The 21,097-nt window shown below is 29.3% G+C and overlaps 2 protein-coding genes across 2 annotated transcripts in view; both read right to left on the bottom strand.

The window, feature by feature from the left end:
- Positions 1–21,097, bottom strand: part of LOC149056271 (uncharacterized) — a 49,157-nt gene that overhangs the window by 458 nt on the left and 27,602 nt on the right. The window lies entirely within an intron of this gene.
- On the bottom strand, positions 1,778–15,093 carry LOC107170895 (poly(A) RNA polymerase gld-2 homolog A-like). The gene is made up of 8 exons (XM_089227394.1): positions 14,552–15,093; positions 10,450–10,576; positions 10,133–10,336; positions 8,099–8,588; positions 5,441–5,569; positions 4,613–4,793; positions 3,337–3,452; positions 1,778–2,554 (listed from the first exon to the last, which is right to left on the bottom strand). Exons 1-8 carry the CDS (start codon positions 14,911–14,913, stop codon positions 2,424–2,426), a joined length of 1,740 nt encoding a protein of 579 aa, XP_089083520.1. The 5' UTR covers positions 14,914–15,093; the 3' UTR covers positions 1,778–2,423.

The raw sequence follows: 21,097 nt of genomic DNA, 5'->3' as shown, positions 1-21,097 counted from the left end.
TAGATATCGTACTGCTTCAAGTTCGTCATATAGGTAGATATGTTTGTTGATGTTTAATTTTAGTTTTAGATCATTTTTAATTATCGTCGATAAATATTTTTATGGGAAGTAAACAAAAATTGTAGTGGCCAAATATTTTCGACATTTTCAAGTAATATATAAATAAGTTATGAGAAAACTTTTTTATTAAGCGATAAAATTTATATCGTAATTAATTTGTAGAAAAACAAAAAAATCACAAAATTACAAAATGTCCTGCTCAAACGAATAAAAAAAAAAAATATTTTAAAAATTTGTTATATGAAAAATACACATTATTTGGTGAATATAATATATTTTTAAAGTATTTACGGTTATAAGTTTTTAAGTTTCTGCAAAAAATTAAAATCGATATTCTCGAAAAGTAATTGTATGTAAAAATTACAATAGTTTTTTGATTTAATAAATTATGGTGTATTACAAATTAATTTTAAATTTTAAAAGACTATTTTTGTCAAATTTAAGTTTTAGTGAAAATTTATTTTATTTTATTTTTTAGAAAGATTAACCTACCGAAGTGTACCGGAATCCATGCAAAAGATATATTATTTTTACGGTCATTAATTTCATTGATTATTTGGCTGATAATTGATTGTGATGTGTTTAAAATTAAAATTATATATTATGCTTGGAAAATCAGACATTAAATATTTCTTATCATTGGCATAAATACTACATAAATTATTGGTTTTTAAGTTTTAACTGAATATTTCTGTCTTAAAACATCGCTTAATTTTGGGTGTGTTAATATAATATGGTGCAATGAATGTTTTTATCAGTTGTTTTTGTTTAGGCATGAAAGGTTAGTGGAACTTGTATAGTTGGAGATTTAAATATTGGAAAAAGCCAAGATAACAATTTTTTTCTTTCTAATGTTTATAAGGATTCGTTTAAATCATTTTATGGTTTAATATCACAAGAGTTAATGCCTGTATACACATACATTCATCATATTATGTAGTTTCTTATATAAAAGGGTATATTATAAATGTATAAACCAGATGTTATTTTAACCGTGGATCGGTGGATTTTAATCTGGATGACAATATTTTTAAGTAAAAACAATAATAATTATGGGTCAGTCAAGAATTCCATATTTTTAAGTCTCAACATTACAGTCTTCAGGAATTGATGGCCATTTTCATGCATATACAGTACGATAATAATAATTAGAGCTCGGATGTTAATAACCAAAATATCATTAAAATATATGCAATAAATAATTTCAAAATATGCAATTATATGCTTTTAAATATATCAAATATACCTATTTTCCAACAAATTATGCAAAAAATTAACGCAAAAAAGGTGTTAATAATAATTCAAAATAAATTATAAACACTATTAAATGTGTTATAAATATTATATCTATTTCAAACAATTACAAAAAATGGGATAGAAGTAGTAATTCGTAATAATTTAATATATATATAATATATATATATTATAAATATATAAACTAAAATACAAGTTACAAAGGTTAAATAATTTAAAGATCAAGATTACACTGTATAACAATGATTTTGATTTTAAAATTTGAAAGACCTTCGACAATCTGAAAATATGTTTTTGTAAACTGGAAAATTAAAAAAAAAAAAATATGTCTATTATTTTGTAATATAGATTTCATGAAACAAATTGATATCACACTCCGATATAATTCTAGCTGCGCGAAAACAATATGCCAAGTCATAAACATCCGAGCTCTAGTCATAAAAGTATTTAACTAATAAGACAGTTTAAAATTAATAAACATTTTTCAGATCGTTTGAAAAAGATATTTATTAATAAAGATGATTAATATAATAACGCAAAATTTACTATAGAATCTATAAATGTATAATTCAAAATACATCGTAGTCAACACAGTGATAAATTATACTAAATACAAGATAGCGCTTGCAATTTTTTTTTCCAATACCTACAGTAACTAGTTACCTATACAACAGGGCAGATTTAATTTCATAATAGTATTATACGTAATATATATATATATAAGAATAGTAACAAATTAAAAAGTCTTGTATTCGATTGATGATGGCGGAGGTTCATGCGGAGGTTTTTTCTTTGATATATAAACTCAACAATATAATATAATTTAATATAATAATACTTATGTGCTATAAATTCGAGCAATTTTTTTCTTTACTCAATTTTCGTATTAGCTAAAACAAGTTTTTTTTGTACGTTTTTGTAAATTTTTTTTGTTTTCATTACGGTTTTCCCGAGTTTACCTTTCTTAAAAAGTAAGTGTACGCTATATAACAATGTCAGACGAAAGCCACACGAAGTTTTCTTGTCGTTTTCATAATTTTTTTTTTATAGTAATTTTGTTGTTTTCTTTTTTTTTTTTGATTTTTTTTTCAGTTTTGATACATTACAAACTAAAAAAATATTGAATCCAATGACATCGTTTCTTTTAATTGATTGTAACTATTAGTAATGGCTTCTTTGATTTGGGCAAATACATTATGGTTATTCACAGACCGTGCTGTGTTTGTTTTTTCAAAAGGTTCTGAAAAATGAAAAAAAAATAGCCATGACAATATTGACAATTTAAGTATCAACAAATTTAAAATTGTGCATTTAGGATAATTATAAGAAATCAAAATCAGCTTGATGTAAAGTTTGATGAACATTACAGCATCCTTATTATATCGGCGACTATTTTTAGTAAAGTTTTAAGAGGACGTCGCACGCGCATGTGTTGTCTTCGTCTTTCACACGTACGACATACCAGATTTCCATTAAAATTTTACGTACTCATAACTCACTTAAATACCTTAAAAAACAGAACGAGAAAACATGGATAATTTTCTTGCCTAAAAGTTTTATAATAGGCCAATTCACTCTAATTCCGACAGAACCCTAGTGATAATAGGGAACGAAAATCTTATGTCGTACGCGTGTAAGAACTACACATGAGGGTGCGACGTCCTCTTAAATTTCTAATATACAATAGACGAAAATGGATTGATAAATCGATCGTTAGTTTGTAGCATCGTCTTAAACCGCATAGCAATAATTAAATATTCATTAATATTTTAAATAAAAAATATGCATTATATTCTATTAAATATTATATTATGTTTTTCTGTAAAATTTAAAATTATGTTTGCGTGCTTCTTGACCTCTCTCCTCCTACCCAAATGGATTAGAGCTCACTGTTTAAGACGCTCATACTTTTCCATTCCATAGAACTACGTAATATGTGTAAAATTAATATACAGTCATTATTATTTATACTATACATTTTAATATTTAACGATAAAATAAAATCAACGTTTTGATACATACCTTCGATCCCTATGAATTTCCACTGTCCTGGATTATTTTTTACCGCGTCGGCCATTCGACAACTTTCTAGCGGTATCGGTGATCCCATTCTCACAGACACTGCGTATTTATAAAAACTATAAACAGATACATAATTTAATTAGTTATAATTAGCACCGTAGGTATACTAATAAAAAAACTACTACTAATGGTGTAAGCAATATTTAATGATCTACATTTACTCATATTGAATTTGGGTAATTGACACCACATTTTCTCAAGTTCCTTCAAATGGATCAATTTTATAACAAAAAAAAGATAACTAAATAACTTATATACATTTTTTCTTTTTTTATACACAAATTTTTATATTGAAAAAAACATCAGGGTTTTAATATCAAAAATATTCTATTGTATTAAACCAATCAAACAACATAAACATTTAATAAATTATATATTATTAATCATTAAATATACAATTTAAAAATATCTGCCATCTAGTATTTAGTTTAATACAATAAATTATTTTAGAAATACTTGCACCAAAAAAAAAAAAAAAAAAAAAAAAACTATAAATAAATGAATAAATGCTACAGTATATTGTAATACAGAGTTCAAAGGTGGATTATATATTATAATATATTTTTTAAAAAATTTGTACTTATTGGAAGCGATATTTGCTCCAAGAGATATGTAAATAAAAAGACTTCATTGTAAAATAAAAAATGTAGATTGCTTCCTTTGTATGCATGTATATTACATTTCATCTTTTTCTAGCACAGGTCCCGCGATAGTACACCACGTTAAATTTAAGGTTTTAATGATATTACATTTGCATGTTTATTTTGAGCAACCAGATTTATCGCTGAACACGCTTAAAATTATTTTTACAAGCCAACCAAAAAAATATTAATAGTTTATTGTCCAAATTTTTGCATATTTTGTGATTTTGTGGTATTTTAAGGGAATATTTTTTAATTTAAATTTGTTTATATTTCATGGTTCTTGTTTTATTTAAAAAATATTTAGTAGAAATTATAAAATATAAAAAACTTTTTAGTAAAATATTTGTTTTTATCAAAATTGCGAGTAAAAAAAATAATGTGTATAATTTTAAAGCACATGAGTGCATGCATGTTTAGACTCAAGTATTTTTTAAATGCATTAAGTTCCGAATCCAACAGCGAAAAATGATAATACAATAAGTTATATGATAAAAGTAAGTTGACACAAGCGCACACACACACATACCAACTTATAAGTAATAACTATAAATAATATTTTAAATCATTTTCACTTGAAATCGTTGTAGTATTTGAAAAACTGCAAAAGCAACTCGCCAAGACTCTGTTTATTGTCGCTTCTCCAACCACTGCTAGGCAACTGTTCGTGCATGTGAACGAATTCGATGTCGGTGTAGGACGAGAACTTCATGCCATAGATGCACTGCAGCGACGGTAACACGGGCGGTACCACGCCTGTGAATCGCAAATATAAATATAATGTAAATATGCAATGCTTGAACTCATTCCAATTGGATTCAATGCTATCAGAAATGTTTTTCTGTCATTTTTGTGGTTTGAGTGTTTAGAATAGCTATCATTACCTTGCTAAATATATTGTTAAAGTTTTTTTATATACCATAGGTAGTAACTAGTAGGTACCACTCTTGCTTATTGCCTAATGCACAGATATGTACAATAATGAATAAACTATTGTAGTTTATCAGAATATGTCTGTGGTACAGTTATGTATGAGAATTATAATATCATCAAAAAATGTCTTTTTAAAGTAATGACTATACAACCAAGTTGAAATGTAGCATTTAAAATGGCCCCCCGCGAGTCGGTGTTGACTATAGTTTTGCACTTTTGAACGCAGTTTTAAAATTGTTAGATTGAGCTCCTGTAATCAATAATTCCAAATTCGAGCTAGTCTGTGCATAGATACAGATTTAATACTTAGATCTTGACGATCTATCACCCACGAAAGTTGTACGTTGTAATTTTTCGTGATGATTTCCATGACGATAATACATCACATCATTTATCGTCGTCCCGCAGAATTTTGTGATTTTTACAAGATGTGTTATAGTTTAGTGAGTATAAGTATATTTATATCTTACTTTGTAAGAAATTGATAACCATCAGCACCAGCGAGTAACTGGACAGCGTCATTTTTTTCGGATCGTTGATGTTGTGATGGGACGCCCACAGTTTAATGGTCACTACCAGTGGCCTGACCCGGTAATCGACTGAAATACCAATAAAAACATTTACTATTTACACGATACGCTGGGGATTACAGTACGATAATTACAACACGATAATATGTTGGATTCGGGTTTAGAGAAAAACCGATTATGTATTCTAAAACTAAACATACGTCATCACGTCGCATTATCATCCAGTGTTTTTCAACCAGACACATTTTTTTTTTTTTTTATAAGATATACACAATCTGTATTAAATTTAGCACAATAAGTATATTATGTGATGATAGAACAAAAAATTTTTTTTTGCGTTTTAGAGTAAGAAGTCACCCATTGATGGCACTTGATATTAGACATATAGTATGTAAATCAACTATATAAATATTAAATCAAAAACTAAAGAATTTGATTATGGCCGATTCCTGCCCAAGTGTTGTGTTAGTAAAATAATGAACGATCCCACTCACTTAGTCATTATGGTAGATAAAATTATGAGGTTTTAGTAGGGCAATATCTAACTATTAATCTATAGTCTATATACTAAGCTATGATATATCTCAATCATAATGATATAATACGGTCGGATAATATTTAATAAAGTTACATATTAAATCAAATTATGAATATTACACTTAACTATAATTGATATTAGTTTTACACATTAGGTACCTAATTACTATCATAATGGGGGTGTAGTAGCCCAGCGGATTTAGTTGTTGGTGGCTACGCGCATCGTCACCGGTTCGAATCCCGATCATGGGCGGCATCGCATTCCGGGCAGTTCACGCTGTCTGGAGAGGCCACCGCCCCCCCACCCGGGCATGACAGAAACCTACGAGTGCCCAATTCAAAATTCTGCCGAAAACCACACACGTTTACCAACAAACCTACCCAACCCTAAACCTACGGGCGAATGTAAGTTCCCACACGAGATATAGCAGGTAAAAATCACACAAGGGTATGCATAATACGTAAGTTCCCACACAAAAAAATTTACACTAAGTAAGTTCCCATAAGAAAAAAAAATATATCGAATACAAGCTTCTTTCCTACTTTATTCAGACTGAGGACTGACAACTAAAACGTAGTTGGTGTGGTTAAAATTTGTTTGTTTTTGTGTTGCATAAAAAAAGTCCAATTAATTTTTTAATTGAATCTAGTCCAAATATATAATGAAAATTAATAATATAATGTGTAGGTATGGTCCACATATTATTTGTACATAGATATAAAATAATAAAAGTTGTAATAGCATTGATTCTAAAACCAATGATAATAGCAGAAAAAAAATACACTTTTTAAAGAGTAATTTTATTTGGCTTATCGCGAAAGCTCAAATACATTACATCGAAGATAGTGCTAATTCTGATACAAATCTTACTTTAAGCACTTGCGAGAGTACAAATAATATCTGGACAATTATATTATTAATTTTCATTATACAGGGTGCCCCAAAGAGATATGACATTCTGACAAATGAAATAACTTTTGTTATAATCAATATTTTTTAAAAATTTCTTTTAAATATAATCCATAGACACTTGTGCTACATTTTTTATTTTTTAATACTTAAAATAAAAAACTTAAAATTGATAAATTTTTTTTCTTTATATTCAATATAGCCAATTTGTAAATTTGATTTTCAGAAAAATTTATATGGTAAAAACACTTATTTAAGTCAAAAGCTGATTTTTTTAAATTTTTTTAAATATCAATATTTTCGTTAGGTAAATTATACTAATTTATTGTTTATACATCACATATTATTAAAATAAATAATAAAAAAAATAATTAGATTTTAACATGCACTTATTTAAAAATGTTCTTATAAAATATTTTTAAAAAACTTTATTATTATTTGAAATTATAAGGTTTCTAACATAAACTAGATCGTAATTTACTCAACGAAAATATTAATATTAAAAAAATTTATAAAAAATCAGCCATTTGACTTAAATAGGTGTTTTTACCATATACATTTTTCTAAAAATCAGACTTACAAATTGGCTATATTGAATATTTCGAAAAAATTTTTTATCAATTTTTAAGTTTTTTATTTTCAGTATTCAAAAATAAAAATAAAAATATATTCTAAAAATGTAGCGCAAGTGTCTATGAATTATATTTAAAAGACATTTTTTAAAAATATTGATTAGAACAAAAGTTATTTCATTTGTCAGAATGTCAGATCTCTGTGGGACACCCTGTATATTTGGACTAGATTCAAAAAATTTATTTGACTTTACAAAAGACTTTATTTTTACAAAAAAAAATCAAATTTTAACTACGTTTATATAGCTGCAATTTTTTTCGTGTGGGAACTTCTACATGCACCCGCTTACCTACTATGTTTCGTGTGGAAACTTACTAAACCCCAAACCTACAATACCCTTCCCACACCCAATGGCTTATGTACGTTATGTTGTCACGGGTTAATTAATAATAATAATAAAAAAAAAAACTTCTATAACCTAACTTCTAACTATGTAAATTATTGAACGTCGTTATTTCGCTACTCAATCGATTGTTATATTATGATATGAACACAATTTGAAAAAACGTGCAACTCACGCCTTGAATAGCAATAAAGCAGATGCGTATTGCGAATGCCCACTACGTTGTTGCAGCATAAGTCCACGTCCATCTTGCTGACACCGTCGTCGATCCACCGGAACCTGAGTATGGGCACCTTGGCGTAGACGATGCGCATTTCCGCGGTGATGATCTTGTCGTTGACCCGCTCTTTTTTCAGCAATCCCATCAGCCACTGGAGTCGCTCGACGGCGCATATCCGGTGTTCTTCCTCTTCGGTCACAGCTTTGTGCTGCCGGACGCCGGTGCTCATCACAGCGGCCGCCGTGCAACCGGTGAGCAGACAGAAGTCCGCGTCACTCACGTCGCCGCCGAAACCGTTCATCGTGGACCCGACCAGGTATACGCCGCAGCCTGGCGCCCAGCTCTTGATCATCGTTGACAGCCAGCGCCACATGGCCATCTTCGTTTCGTAAACGCCCTCGGACTGACGGTTGTCCAAGTACATGTGCCAGACTTCCGACGACAGCTGAAATGCGTCACACGACAATGGTGATGATAATAACATAACATTATGGCGATGTATAAATATATTATTATATTATTATTAGCAGAGCTTTCAATGGCATATATAATTAATATGCAATACATGATACTCGGTAAAAAATAACAAGAAAAAAAGAACAATTTTTTAAAACTAAAAATAATATTATATTATCACAAAAAAAATTATTTATATCAATTTGATATCCAATCACATTTCATCTATTCTGTGATCCATGAACTATGATATATCTTAGTTCATGCTCTGATCTAATTATTATTATTTATCACCGGTAACACAGCAAGCCTGTAAAGCTGATAAGTCAAATTGCTTATTAAATATTTAAATATTGTCATATTGACTAATCAATAATTTTTCATTAATCATTAATTTAAAAAAAAACATAGTATCACAGTGTAGTAACTAGTAACGCTAGTTATGTTATACTAATAACCTAATATAACCTAAACTTGTGAATTATGATTTCTGAATAATTTTTTTTTAACGGGTCACAATTTTACCGCCACCACCAAGACAAAAGAATTTTACTGGGCACCGGTTAATATGAGCATCCATTTATCGTAGGCAAACATGTCTGGTTCCAATACATATGTATATAAACAATATTAAATAACTGCAAAAAATATGGGCAATATATTGATATTAATATCGATTCGGTTTATGTGGGAAATTTTATTTTATCATATCGTTAGAATACACAGTCATATTTATTTAAAAACTACTAATTTAATGGGGCTTTGTCGTATCTATGAGATTGTGTTTATCGAAAAGTTTAACTGCACGCAATGCATACAGTTTATATCAGAAAGTTGGCGAAAAGTTAGCTGCACAACTGTTATGAATTGTTTCGCTCATTATGGATTTTCTAATTTTATTAGTCTACAACCTGAGTTTACTGGACAATTTTTACTTATTCAAAACCATAACGAATTTGAAAACATTGATGAAAATGCTCTTTTTTTTGATAATAATGTAGACATTTGTTATATTGACGATGTTGTAGTACAACATTTTTTAAAAAAAAAGGAAATGTGATGATGAAGAAGATACTGAATCACCAGTTACAGCTAGAGAGGCTAAAATTGTATTGATTTGTTGCAGAAGTTCTTCATGCAAGAGGGTAACGAAAATAGCCCGCCTGATAAGCTTGAAGCGTGTGCCTATTTGTCAATCAGATCCATATACTAAACAGCTTAGACAGCGAATAATTACAACGTTTTGTAACTTTTCACGTCCAAATATAAATTTAATGTATTATAATATTATATTTTTTTTTCAATTATATGATAATACAAATAAAAACTTTTTTTATTATATTTTTTAAAAACGAATTTCGGTTTTTACGGGAAACTGCTTAATATGGGCAAACGGGGCGGATTCCACTGTATATGGTCAGCCCGGCCTGGTACTTTTTAGATATGATCATGTTTTTTATTTTAGTAGATCTCTTAGTCTAGGTCACTAATATAATAACGAAAAAAATGATAATATTATATAAGGTAAATTACTTTGTCAGTCTCGTCCACTTGTATTAGTGAGTCTTCCAAGATAATATTTTTAGCGTGATTGTCGTACCTTTGTGGCTCAGACAGGTAATACGCGTTCATAAACGTTCCGGCGGGTCCTCCGTAAGGGCTCCATTGCCACGGTTTGCAGCACGACTGATGAACGGTCACCGCCGCTGATTTCCTGGGTGTAGCACTTCTGGCGGCCTATATAATATTATACGGGTCAATTTACAACAATTTTATTAACTAATCAAAAAGCCGTTTTTTCGATAAAAATTTCCAACGATAGATAATTATTATTTTACAATGCCACTTACGTATGCCACCTGATGCAATTTGTGCAGGTCGCTATAATATTGTAAATGATGATGTTGTGGTATGTTCGTTCGTGGATGTCCGCTGTTAAACTGTTTCACATTTTTGTCTTTGATAAATGGTGGCAATCTGTATCATAAGAATGTCACAAAAATATTGGATATATATCAAAAAATATAGGTATAATGTACCAACAAAGTTCCAATGATTCCAAGTCAATGTAACTATTTGAAAGGACGTCGTACCTACAAGCATTTTCTCCGTCTTACTAACGCATATTAAATCAAAATAATGTACGTTCGGCAGTTTCAATTTTGTGTTACCTATTTACTTTATATATACTATATATTAGATAAACTATCTATTATCAAATTTGAATGCAAAAACATTATCTGTATTCACTCGTTAATATTTATGATATTTTTATTTTGAAGTGAGTTATGGTTATGTAAAAATTCCTTAAAAATATTAGTATTTGAAATAGGTTATATATATTATGAATTATTATATATGAATTGTAATTCTCTTAAAAAATAGTTTTATTATAGGACAATTCATTCTAAAATTTAAGCTAACAAAACAAAACGAAAACTACTGGAAATAAATGTTGATATACCTATTAATTATTATATAAACAGAGCAACGTCATAATATATAGGTATGACGTCATAGTCTGAAGGTGCACGAATTGTTTGAAAAATATTATAATAAATCATAATTAATAAATAGAAAATAGAAAATGTGTTTACATTTGATTTTATAATAATTCAAAATCCGAAACATCAGTTTAAATATGTATACGGAAAACTTAAAAAAATTACAAATTGTTTGTAAATACGTATCAAAAAAAGTGGGTAAGTCGTGGATGTCACACTTGCTGTACAGTAGGGTACAAGTGGTGGATAGAATATACTTATTTTTAACATTCGGTGGAAATTTCATGGTCATTTGTTTTAAGGTTACATCAAAACCAAAATCGATTTTGTCGAAAACTTAAAATGTCGTAAAATTTCTTGTTTTTCCTTTAATTTTTAATTTGTTTATCCCGATTATTTAGAAAGATATTGAGAATTTTTTACTTTTGACCCCCCAAAGTACCAACTAGATTCACTTTCTGATCGAACGAAGTACTAAAGTCGAAAATCGAAGCTTTTTTACTGCCCCAAAACGTGATAACAGACATACAAAAAAAAAAGAAACACACATACATCATGGTAAAATTAATACATTCTTCGCTCCATTCAGAATCTAAAATTATATCTTCCCCATAGGTATATAAAAGGTATACAATTACAGTTTTAATATTTTTTATTATTAGTTTTTATATCTATTATGGGGTCAAAAATATAGATTTTTTCTAAAGCTTAAAAATGTCGTAAGAGGTTTTTCTTAAATTTTACTTCTACCGATCTTTTAAAAAAAATATATATATCAAAAATATCTTTGTACTATTATACCTTTCTACACGATTAAATATTCAAATTATTTATTTTAAGCTATACACAGTACGTGGATATTAACTTATATTATGTTAGCGATATTATCTAAAATAATATTATTACACAAACGATTTGCTTTTGGAAAAAATATAGTTCGACTTACCCTATTAAATATACTAAAGATAATACAACACAATAGAAATAGAAATATATGATAAATTAGATTAATATCTTTAAAGATATAAACTGAAAAACCAACTGTGCTCAGAACTTGTTTGCGATTCAGTGATTCGTCATTGAATTTAAATTTAAGATATTCGTTAAAGTGAAATATTGAATGACATTTAGGCGCGTTCCCCAATTTTTTGTGATAGTAGAACCATTACCGATAATACATCTGTTCTTAGTTCTTAGTAAGTATACGTAATATAAAAGTCCTGTATTTTAAATATTAAAATGTTTAAGACGATTATAAACGATTTTCTACTCTCCTTTAATAAAACGCTAACCCCAACTTTAATTTCTGAATACTAATCAATATTATTAGTTTAATATATTATTTTTTGACAGTTAAAGTTCTTAACGATTAAAAAATGAAAAAATAATGATTTAAACGTAAGACTATCACTGTGAGTAATTAATGTTTAATAATTTATGAACTTAACGTAAAACGTGCAATGTAAAGAACGCAATGTGATATGCAATCACTTACATATTGCATGATTATGCATAATATATATAATTTGTTATTTTTGCCCTAAAAACTGTTGACGATAGACGCATATGGAATATCATATATTTAAAAAAATAATAAATTTATCAGTAAAAATATCTTAGTCCATCAAAGCAGTCACTGAGATGTGAAATTAGAAAATTTAATCTAGAAAAACATCAATATACCTTTCTTATCTAGTATGGGAAATAAAAATGACAACATTTTATTGTTGATTTGTAATTTGTAATTAGTACCTATCGAAGTACCAACCAATATTATAACGCATATTCCAACGTCTACAGATAAAATTTAACTCCAAAAATAGGACATTTATCAAATAGTTATCTTAATATCGGGAATACGTAATATCTTCGTTTCCACAAGTGTTGCGAGTTAAACAAATTAAATATTTCTTCAAAAATAATACTTTAATATGTACTAGAACAAATACAAACGACGAAATACGGTCATTTTAAATACAATAATGTATAATTAACATAGTTATGTATTTGGTATTTGACGGGTCCAGTGATGGGAATGGGAATGGCCGACTTGAGTTAAAGGTGATAAATCCAGACTAGGGTAGTATTACGAATTCTTTTTGAATACTTTTTAATGTCCTTTTTCGTAACCTACTTTTTACATTTTAAAAATTAATTTCATTCCTTTCCAGTCATATAAATTGCTTTTTTACTTGTATATTTGTATATTTCTATACAAAACATTTTTTAGTAATTTATTATTTTGCTTTCTACTAATTTTATTGGGACAGTAATTTTTATTTTCCAATTTTGTATCAACGAGCTAGCGATGACGATAAGATATTATTAAGACTTCAGGATTTCCCTATAATAAGCTAAACTTAAGTAATAAACAAATGGGTGCCTGTATGTCTATTATATATAAATGTATACACCCTCCCCCCTGAAAAGACCTTAGTTGTCCCACTAAATTTATAATAAACAGCCAGTATGTATAATAGATATGCCTAAATTATCGAGATCATTATTATGTTCATTTATAATCACTGAATAATTGATAAAAAATAATATTTTTGTTATTGAAATCTAATAAAAAAAATCACTTAATCTACTAAAAAAAGTATTCGGAATACTTATACCATAAAATATTTGAATACATAATCTGATTTCTGAATACTTTTTTAAGTATTCGGAACATGTATTCGAAATACTTTTAAAAAGTATTTTACCCAAATCTGAACTGATAATGTTATTCCAACAAAATGTCTTAATCGTTCTTAAGTAAAACCCGGTCGCGAACACTACGATAATAATTGGTGATATTAAAATCTTATTATAGTTATCAGCTGTAATAATTTAGACTAAAATCAGGGTTCTATGCGGATCTTTATCTTCGAAACCAGATAACAAAAAACCAATGACTTAAACGCGACTCATCCAGACCCAACCATCCACCCGTCAATTGAAGTGGTGCAATGTTTGCGACTTACCTTTAGAAAAACTGAAGTACCTAGCCAATAGATTAAGTATACATAAATACAGTGCTGTAGTGGAGGGTATACGACGGTTATACGCCGTATACTTTCTGGTTATTTCTAATAAACTCCGTATACCTGCTGATTAAGGTCGTATACTCTCTGTTGTAATGAAATTACCAAATAATATAAATATAAAAGTCATTAGATTATTATTAATATTGAAAAGAAATAATTTGACAAAATCGGAATCCAAACATTTATGGAATATTTTTCAATAAATTTATTTAGAAAAAAATGTTTAGTTTTAATTTTAATTTTCACAATTAATGTATGTGTGTTGTGTTATTTACCCTCTACCAAAGTGATACCTAATGATAGTATGAATGTATAATATTATAAATTTATAACTCATAGTATACCCTCTGCCTTTTTTTAGGACTACAGCACTGCATAAATACATACATAAATATAAATACAACGATATCGCTCACCTGGCAAAATGTTTGGACATGACTTCCCATTCGATGGCCTCGCAGGTTTCGACGTTTTTGGGGTTTGGACGACGGAATGGTTGATAGTAGCTTTGCGTAGACGGAGTGGACGACATGGACGACAGCGACTGCGATGGCGACTGTGACGACGACGACGACGACGACGGCGAAGACGACAATGACAACAAAATCCCGTTGTCCGGTCGTCTGACATCCGGTCCTTCGCCGCTTCCCGTGACGGGTCTCCGGACCGTCGAAAACTTTTTGTTCGGCCGACGCGGGGCCCCGCCGAAAGCCGTCGGCCAGTGGTGACGGTCTCCAACACCGCATTCGCTGTTGTGTGTCCGGAACCGGTCGGACATTATTGTTCCGGAGGAGTTGCAGTTGTCGTCTGCGTGCCGGCGGTGAAGATGACGATGGACATTTAACGCGACGATGACGACTATAATACGATATCGCTATGTAATGAAAAACGCGTCGACGACTAACGATCGCAGCTGCTGCAGTGGTTTCTGATGAAACGCGCCGACTGCTGCAGTGTGCGCGCGTGCACGATAATAATATGATATTACATGGAGGTGTAATAATACCGAAGACTTGGCGAGCACGTGCCAAACACGTTTGGTATAATATGCAATAATAATATACTATAACAATAATAATAATAAGTAATAACGATAGTTCGTGGACCCGCGAATGACCGACCCGCTTGCGATAAGTGGTCGTCGACGATTTCACGGTATTTCGGCGGCGGTGACTTTGGTGACGGTTGTGGTGGGTTTTTCGTTCCTCGTTCTTAATTATATGAAAATCCCCCTGTTGCTCCGCTCTGTAGATATGGTACACGGATTCTTAAAATAAAAACCGAAATTCTTCCGTATCATATACGACGGCTAGCTGCAGGTTTGTGCACATAATATTTACGTAATCGCGATACGCAACAGGTGTACGGTGTTCGTATGGGTAGATACCCATATGGCTGATTAGGCAGTAAGTACTAAGTAGGTACGCGTTATTATTATTATTATTACATTATTACAACCATTATTCATTAATAGTAAAAACAACATTTATTTTAATATTATTATTATTGTTATTGTTATTTGTTTTATTAATCATCAAAATTGCTTCTACCAAAATGCCAATTCTACGAAACTACGCCGCCGTCCCCGTTTACTACCTACGCTCACATAAAATTAATTCAGTTTTAACTGTAAACCCACAAATTGTCGTCTTTTTTGAAAAAAGAGAATAACATTTCGCCCAATCTAAGGTATAAAATATTTATATGGGCTAATAGGTAATTAAACAATATGAACAAATTTTTATCAAGTAGATTTTTCTAGAGTTACGGCTAATGCTTTTAATTTATTCATACCTAAAGTATAATATTCTGAACAGAAATGATGATATTGTATACATTTTAGAATAAATCAATAGGTAGTTTTTTTTTTACTTTTATACAATATTGTATTATTGTACGACTATATTTCTGGACATATTATATAATATAGACATACTGATAATTATATAGTTATATTATAAGTAATAATGTAATATTTAAGTAATGGGAATGAAATAACAGTGATTTGTAGTCCGTTACTCCATTTGTCTAAATTTCAAAATCCTTAAATAGTTATACTTTAATACTTACAATATATTTAAATGATACTAATGAAAGCAGACGTAATTAATGTTTTTATTATAATTTTTAGAAAAATATTCAGTTCAATTTATTAAAATAAAGTTTAATACCAGATTTTCAGAAATGTAATAATAAAAGCAGCAGAATAGGGTCATCGAACTATAATAGCAACTTCGTAAAATAATTTGTATTCCAAGTAGGCCGATATACCTAATGACTATTAACAGTTGAAATACATAAAAAATCACTCATTATATATAGAATGAAGAAAAATTGTTTGGACTGTGAAAGCCAAATTATTATTATTTGTTTTTAATATTAATACGATTAATCACGGACTAAGATTAATCTTAGTCCGTTGATGTAATATTGTGATCACAGATTTTAAACATTCAAGGTAGCCAGATAGGGTCACTTTTATTATGGTACACGATAAGAATTATTGTATTTAATTTTAATCGAAGAAAACTACTTTAATTGGAATTTTTCTTTCTACCGAAAGATCAGTTCAATTAATAAATAATTAATTAATTAATAAATTAGTTCAATAGTTTTCACAAACGACATATTTTTATTAGATTTATTGAAAACATTTTACTAAATAATAATATTATTATTATTATGCTTTTATACAATCTATGGTAATAACTACATAGTAATAAATTCGTGATATGCTGAAATATAAAATATTATATATAATTTAATAGAAATATCACTAATCACTATCGGCTCCCAGGTTTCAATAAATAACCGCTTAGCTGCTGTAGCATAATCTCATTCTTGTCTTCTCCCTTACCCATGTCCCTTCCTGCCAATCCGATTTCTCCATCCGAAATCGTAACAGTCATTCACAAGCTTCGGCCTAACAAAGCTCTTGGTCATGATCATATCACAAATAAAATAGCAAAGAATTTATCCAAAAAGTCAATTTTGTTCCTTACCCATATATATATAATTCAATGTTACGCTTGTCATACTTCCCCTCAACCTGGAAGCATTCAGTAATTATCATGATCTCAAAACCAAACAAGCCTAAACATCTCACAAGTTCTTATTGCCCAATCAGCTTACTACATACATTTGCAAAACTTTTCGAAAAACTAATTTTACATAGAATCTCGCCACTAATTGACCGACAAAATATTTTACCTAAATCTCAGTTTGGATTTCGTCGTAAACATAATACAACTCAACAAATCCACAGAATCGTTGATAAAATTTCATCCTCTTTCGAGTCAAAACAATTTTGCCCTGCGGTATTCCTCGATATATCACAGGCCTTTGATCGCGTTTGGCATGACGGACTTCTTTTCAAACTTAAGCACTTTCTCCCTTCACCTTAATTTCTTTTAATTAAATCCTATCTTGATAACCGGCCCTTTTCAGTACGCCACAAAAATGAATTTTCTACTATCCAAAAAATTAAGGCAGGTGTTCCTCAGGGTAGTGATCTCTCTCCTATACTTTATAATATCTATACCTCTGATATGCCCACTTCCAATCAAACTCTCCTCGCCACATTTGCTGACGACACAGCAATATTTGCTTCAAATAATGACTCAGACATCGCTTCACACAACTTACAATTGCACTTAAATTTAATTGAGTCTTGGGCTAATAACTGGAAAATTAAAATTAATGACAATAAATCCGCTCAGGTAAATTTTTCCCTTAAGAAAAAAGAATGTCCCTCACTCAAATTTAATAACGAACCAATTCCTCTTCATCAATCAACTAAATACCTAGGTATTACTCTAGACAAAAGGCTAACCTGGGCAAATCATACAAAAAATAAACGTAAACAACTTAACTCCCGCCTCCATTTACTCCTACCTCTTCTAAAAACAAAAATAAATCTCACAAATAAAATATTAATTTACAAATCTATCATAAGACCAATATGGACCTATGGTATTCAAATATGGGGCCCAGCGAAACCAGCTAACATCCGTCCCATCCAAGCCTTCCAATCCATCTCATTAAGTCTCATTCCAAATTAATTAATCATTCTAACCCCTTTATCAAAAACATGTCTTCTTTCACACTACCTCTTAATATTCCTCGAAGGTTAAAAAGAAATTGGGCTAGAGACCTTCTAATCTAATAAAAAAAAAATTTAATTAAATTAAATTAAAAATAAAATAATAAAATAAATTTCAATGCCCGAACTCAAATTTTCTGAGGTTCTGTCACTGGGCAGTCTCCTCTTCATGTGTGACATGTCTTCTTTAAATCACTCATCATTGTTACTTATTGTTTTATGTGTAAACAGATTGTAATATATTTTTAATAAAAAAAAAAAAAAAAAGCATAATCTAAAACTCCATACTAACAGAAAGGCACATTGGGCTGTACATTTTTAATAACGAAAATGTTCACGAGTAAGTTTTTTATTGCGTCTATTCATTGAAATATAATCTTTAAACTCGTGTCACCAGATGTTATGATTCGATGATTTTGAATGAAACTCCTGCGAGCTGCGAGTGTTGGAGAACGGAGGTGATTGAGTACTCATTTCACCGGAAAATACGACGCGTAGGGCTGAATATTGACCGTGCATATTAAAAAGAACTACCTACGTGTATGTAGCAGAAGGGTGAATTATATTGAATGTGTGAACTACAATGTCAATATGGTTTAGGACGGAAGTAATTATTAAATTTAGAAATACATTACAACATGTATTCAAAATGTGAAACCAATAAATACATCATGTAGGTAGATAATGCTATATTGTATTATCAAGAAAAAAAAGGTTTTGTTTATTATTATATTACTATTATATATCTATAAATTAAATTCGTCAAAAATATAACGTGACTTTTATAGAGTTTAAGATATATATTGTGAATTAACAAAGAAAAATGTAACATATTTTTTTTATCTTGATAGCTACTTCACATATTAATTCAAAATCATTTATATTATACTGCAGTTTAAATAATATCTTAGTTTGTGTAATATATACTATCAAATAAATAATGAATAATGATAAATGATGGGCAATTTACCGGGAGGGGGGGGGGGCACTGTCACCCTTCATCAATATTGAACATTTGGGATAAAAATATTTTATACTTTTTTATGATTAAATGAAAATAAAACAATAAATATAAATTTAAATTTAAATTGATAGAAAAATGAGGTATCAGTTTAATTTATTATTACTCCTTTTTTGGAAATGCATTTTAGATTAGGTAATGGTTAAGTATTCTTAAAAAAAAATGTTGGTGAACTCTGTTATATCACAAAGTAAGTTATATTTTTTTATTTATTTGATAAATTGTATTATTAAATATTAGAATTTATGTAGACAGTAGTCCGTGTTTGATCATTGGTTTTGAGAACACGTTAACAGTATTGCTTTTTTGATTATTATGACTAATTATTGTGCAATTCGTGAGTCACATCGTGCTTCTAGAACTCTTTTTGGCATTTCTAAAGACGACGAAATAAAAAAACTTTGGGAGGATCAGACGGGGCTTTTGTGAACTGTGAAGTGGTCATTCATTGATGGATCTTCACAGTTATTTGATTGCTGTTTTTTTGTTAGTTCACTCTAAATTTTAATAGTTTCTCAGGATCGATTTGTATATTTAATAATGCTGACATAGTGATGTCCTTATCATTGTATTTTTCATTTCATAATTTAATTAATTTGAAAAATTAATGAATAATAAATTGTAACACGAAAATACAGAGTACAATTTTTATTATGTATATGTTAATACCTAGATAGCGCAATAACGTAACTTTAAACAGATTTTTGATAAGAACAATTAGTGATAACAAACAAAATAACGACTCATTGTGCAACCATTCTATCTAAAGTCGTGGTTAAGTGTACGATCGCGCCACATCGCGCCACATATTTATTTATTAGTGGCGTATTTAGAATTTTGTTAAGGGAGGATATAATATGTATATTTAATTTCTCTTAGGGGAAGGAGTAGTTTACTTATCATCGGCATCACAATAATATAGATAAATAACGAATAAGAGACCAAAGGGTCATATATTCCCCCGTAAATACGCCACTATTATCTACATATATATATATATATAAATATATTTATATATAATTATTCAACAATCTAATTTTTTTTTACTTTAACCCATCATCGACGGGGATAATCGGCCAAAAAGTCCGGTATGGAAATATTTGGACAAAAAGTCCGAACACATTTTTAGTGTCGGACAAAAAGTCCGAAAATACAAAATTGTCTAATTTGTCATAATTGTGTAATTATAATATTTTATATATATATTTTTTTTTTTTATATTTTCTTATTCTTATTATTTCTTATACCTAACATAAATACAACAGAAATTATCAAGATTTATATTATAATCGTGGTAATAACGCTATTGTAGCATGTAGATTGTAGGTATGATATTATGGTAGATAAACTGTAGACGTACGGCTGCGATAAACATTCGATCCATATAGACTTACCTACCAAACTATAGCGGATTTCCGTAATATTTTTTTAGGTATAAGAAATAATAAGAAAAAAGAAAATATTTAAAAAAAGTAGGTACAATGATATAATAATGTAATAAAAGTATTACAATTACATTTTTTTAAATAAATAATAATTATATATGAACTGATTATATATAATATATAATATTACAGTGTATACTATATATATACTTACATAATAATAATTAAGGTACATTATAATTATAAATGAAAATTGAATAGACAATTTTGTATTTTCGGACTTTTTGTCCTACACTAAAAATGTGTTCGGACTTTTTGTCCGGCAATCAAAAAATGAATCCGGACTTTTTGTCCAACTATTTCCATACCGGACTTTTCGTCCGGGAATCATCGACGGGTACTACAGGCAAATGGCAATACAGCTTTTATTTTAACCGTTATCTATTATCACTAT

The sequence above is a fragment of the Diuraphis noxia genome, unplaced genomic scaffold (genome assembly GCF_037042655.1).
Source record: "Diuraphis noxia isolate RWA-SAM2 unplaced genomic scaffold, SU_Dnox_SAM2 contig0004, whole genome shotgun sequence".
In the NCBI taxonomy this organism is placed as follows: domain Eukaryota; kingdom Metazoa; phylum Arthropoda; class Insecta; order Hemiptera; family Aphididae; genus Diuraphis; species Diuraphis noxia.
This window is presented reverse-complemented; position numbering and strand designations above follow the sequence as displayed.

Coding starts and splice junctions, on each gene's coding strand:
- LOC107170895 (XM_089227394.1), bottom strand. CDS start 14,913: ATGTCCGACCGGTTCCGGACACACAACAGCGAATGCGGTGTTGGAGAC. Junction 10,577..14,551: donor ATGTCCAAACATTTTGCCAG/GTGAGCGATATC, acceptor CTTATGATACAG/ATTGCCACCATTTATCAAAG. Junction 8,589..10,132: donor AAGTGGACGAGACTGACAAA/GTAATTTACCTT, acceptor GACGCATTTCAG/CTGTCGTCGGAAGTCTGGCA.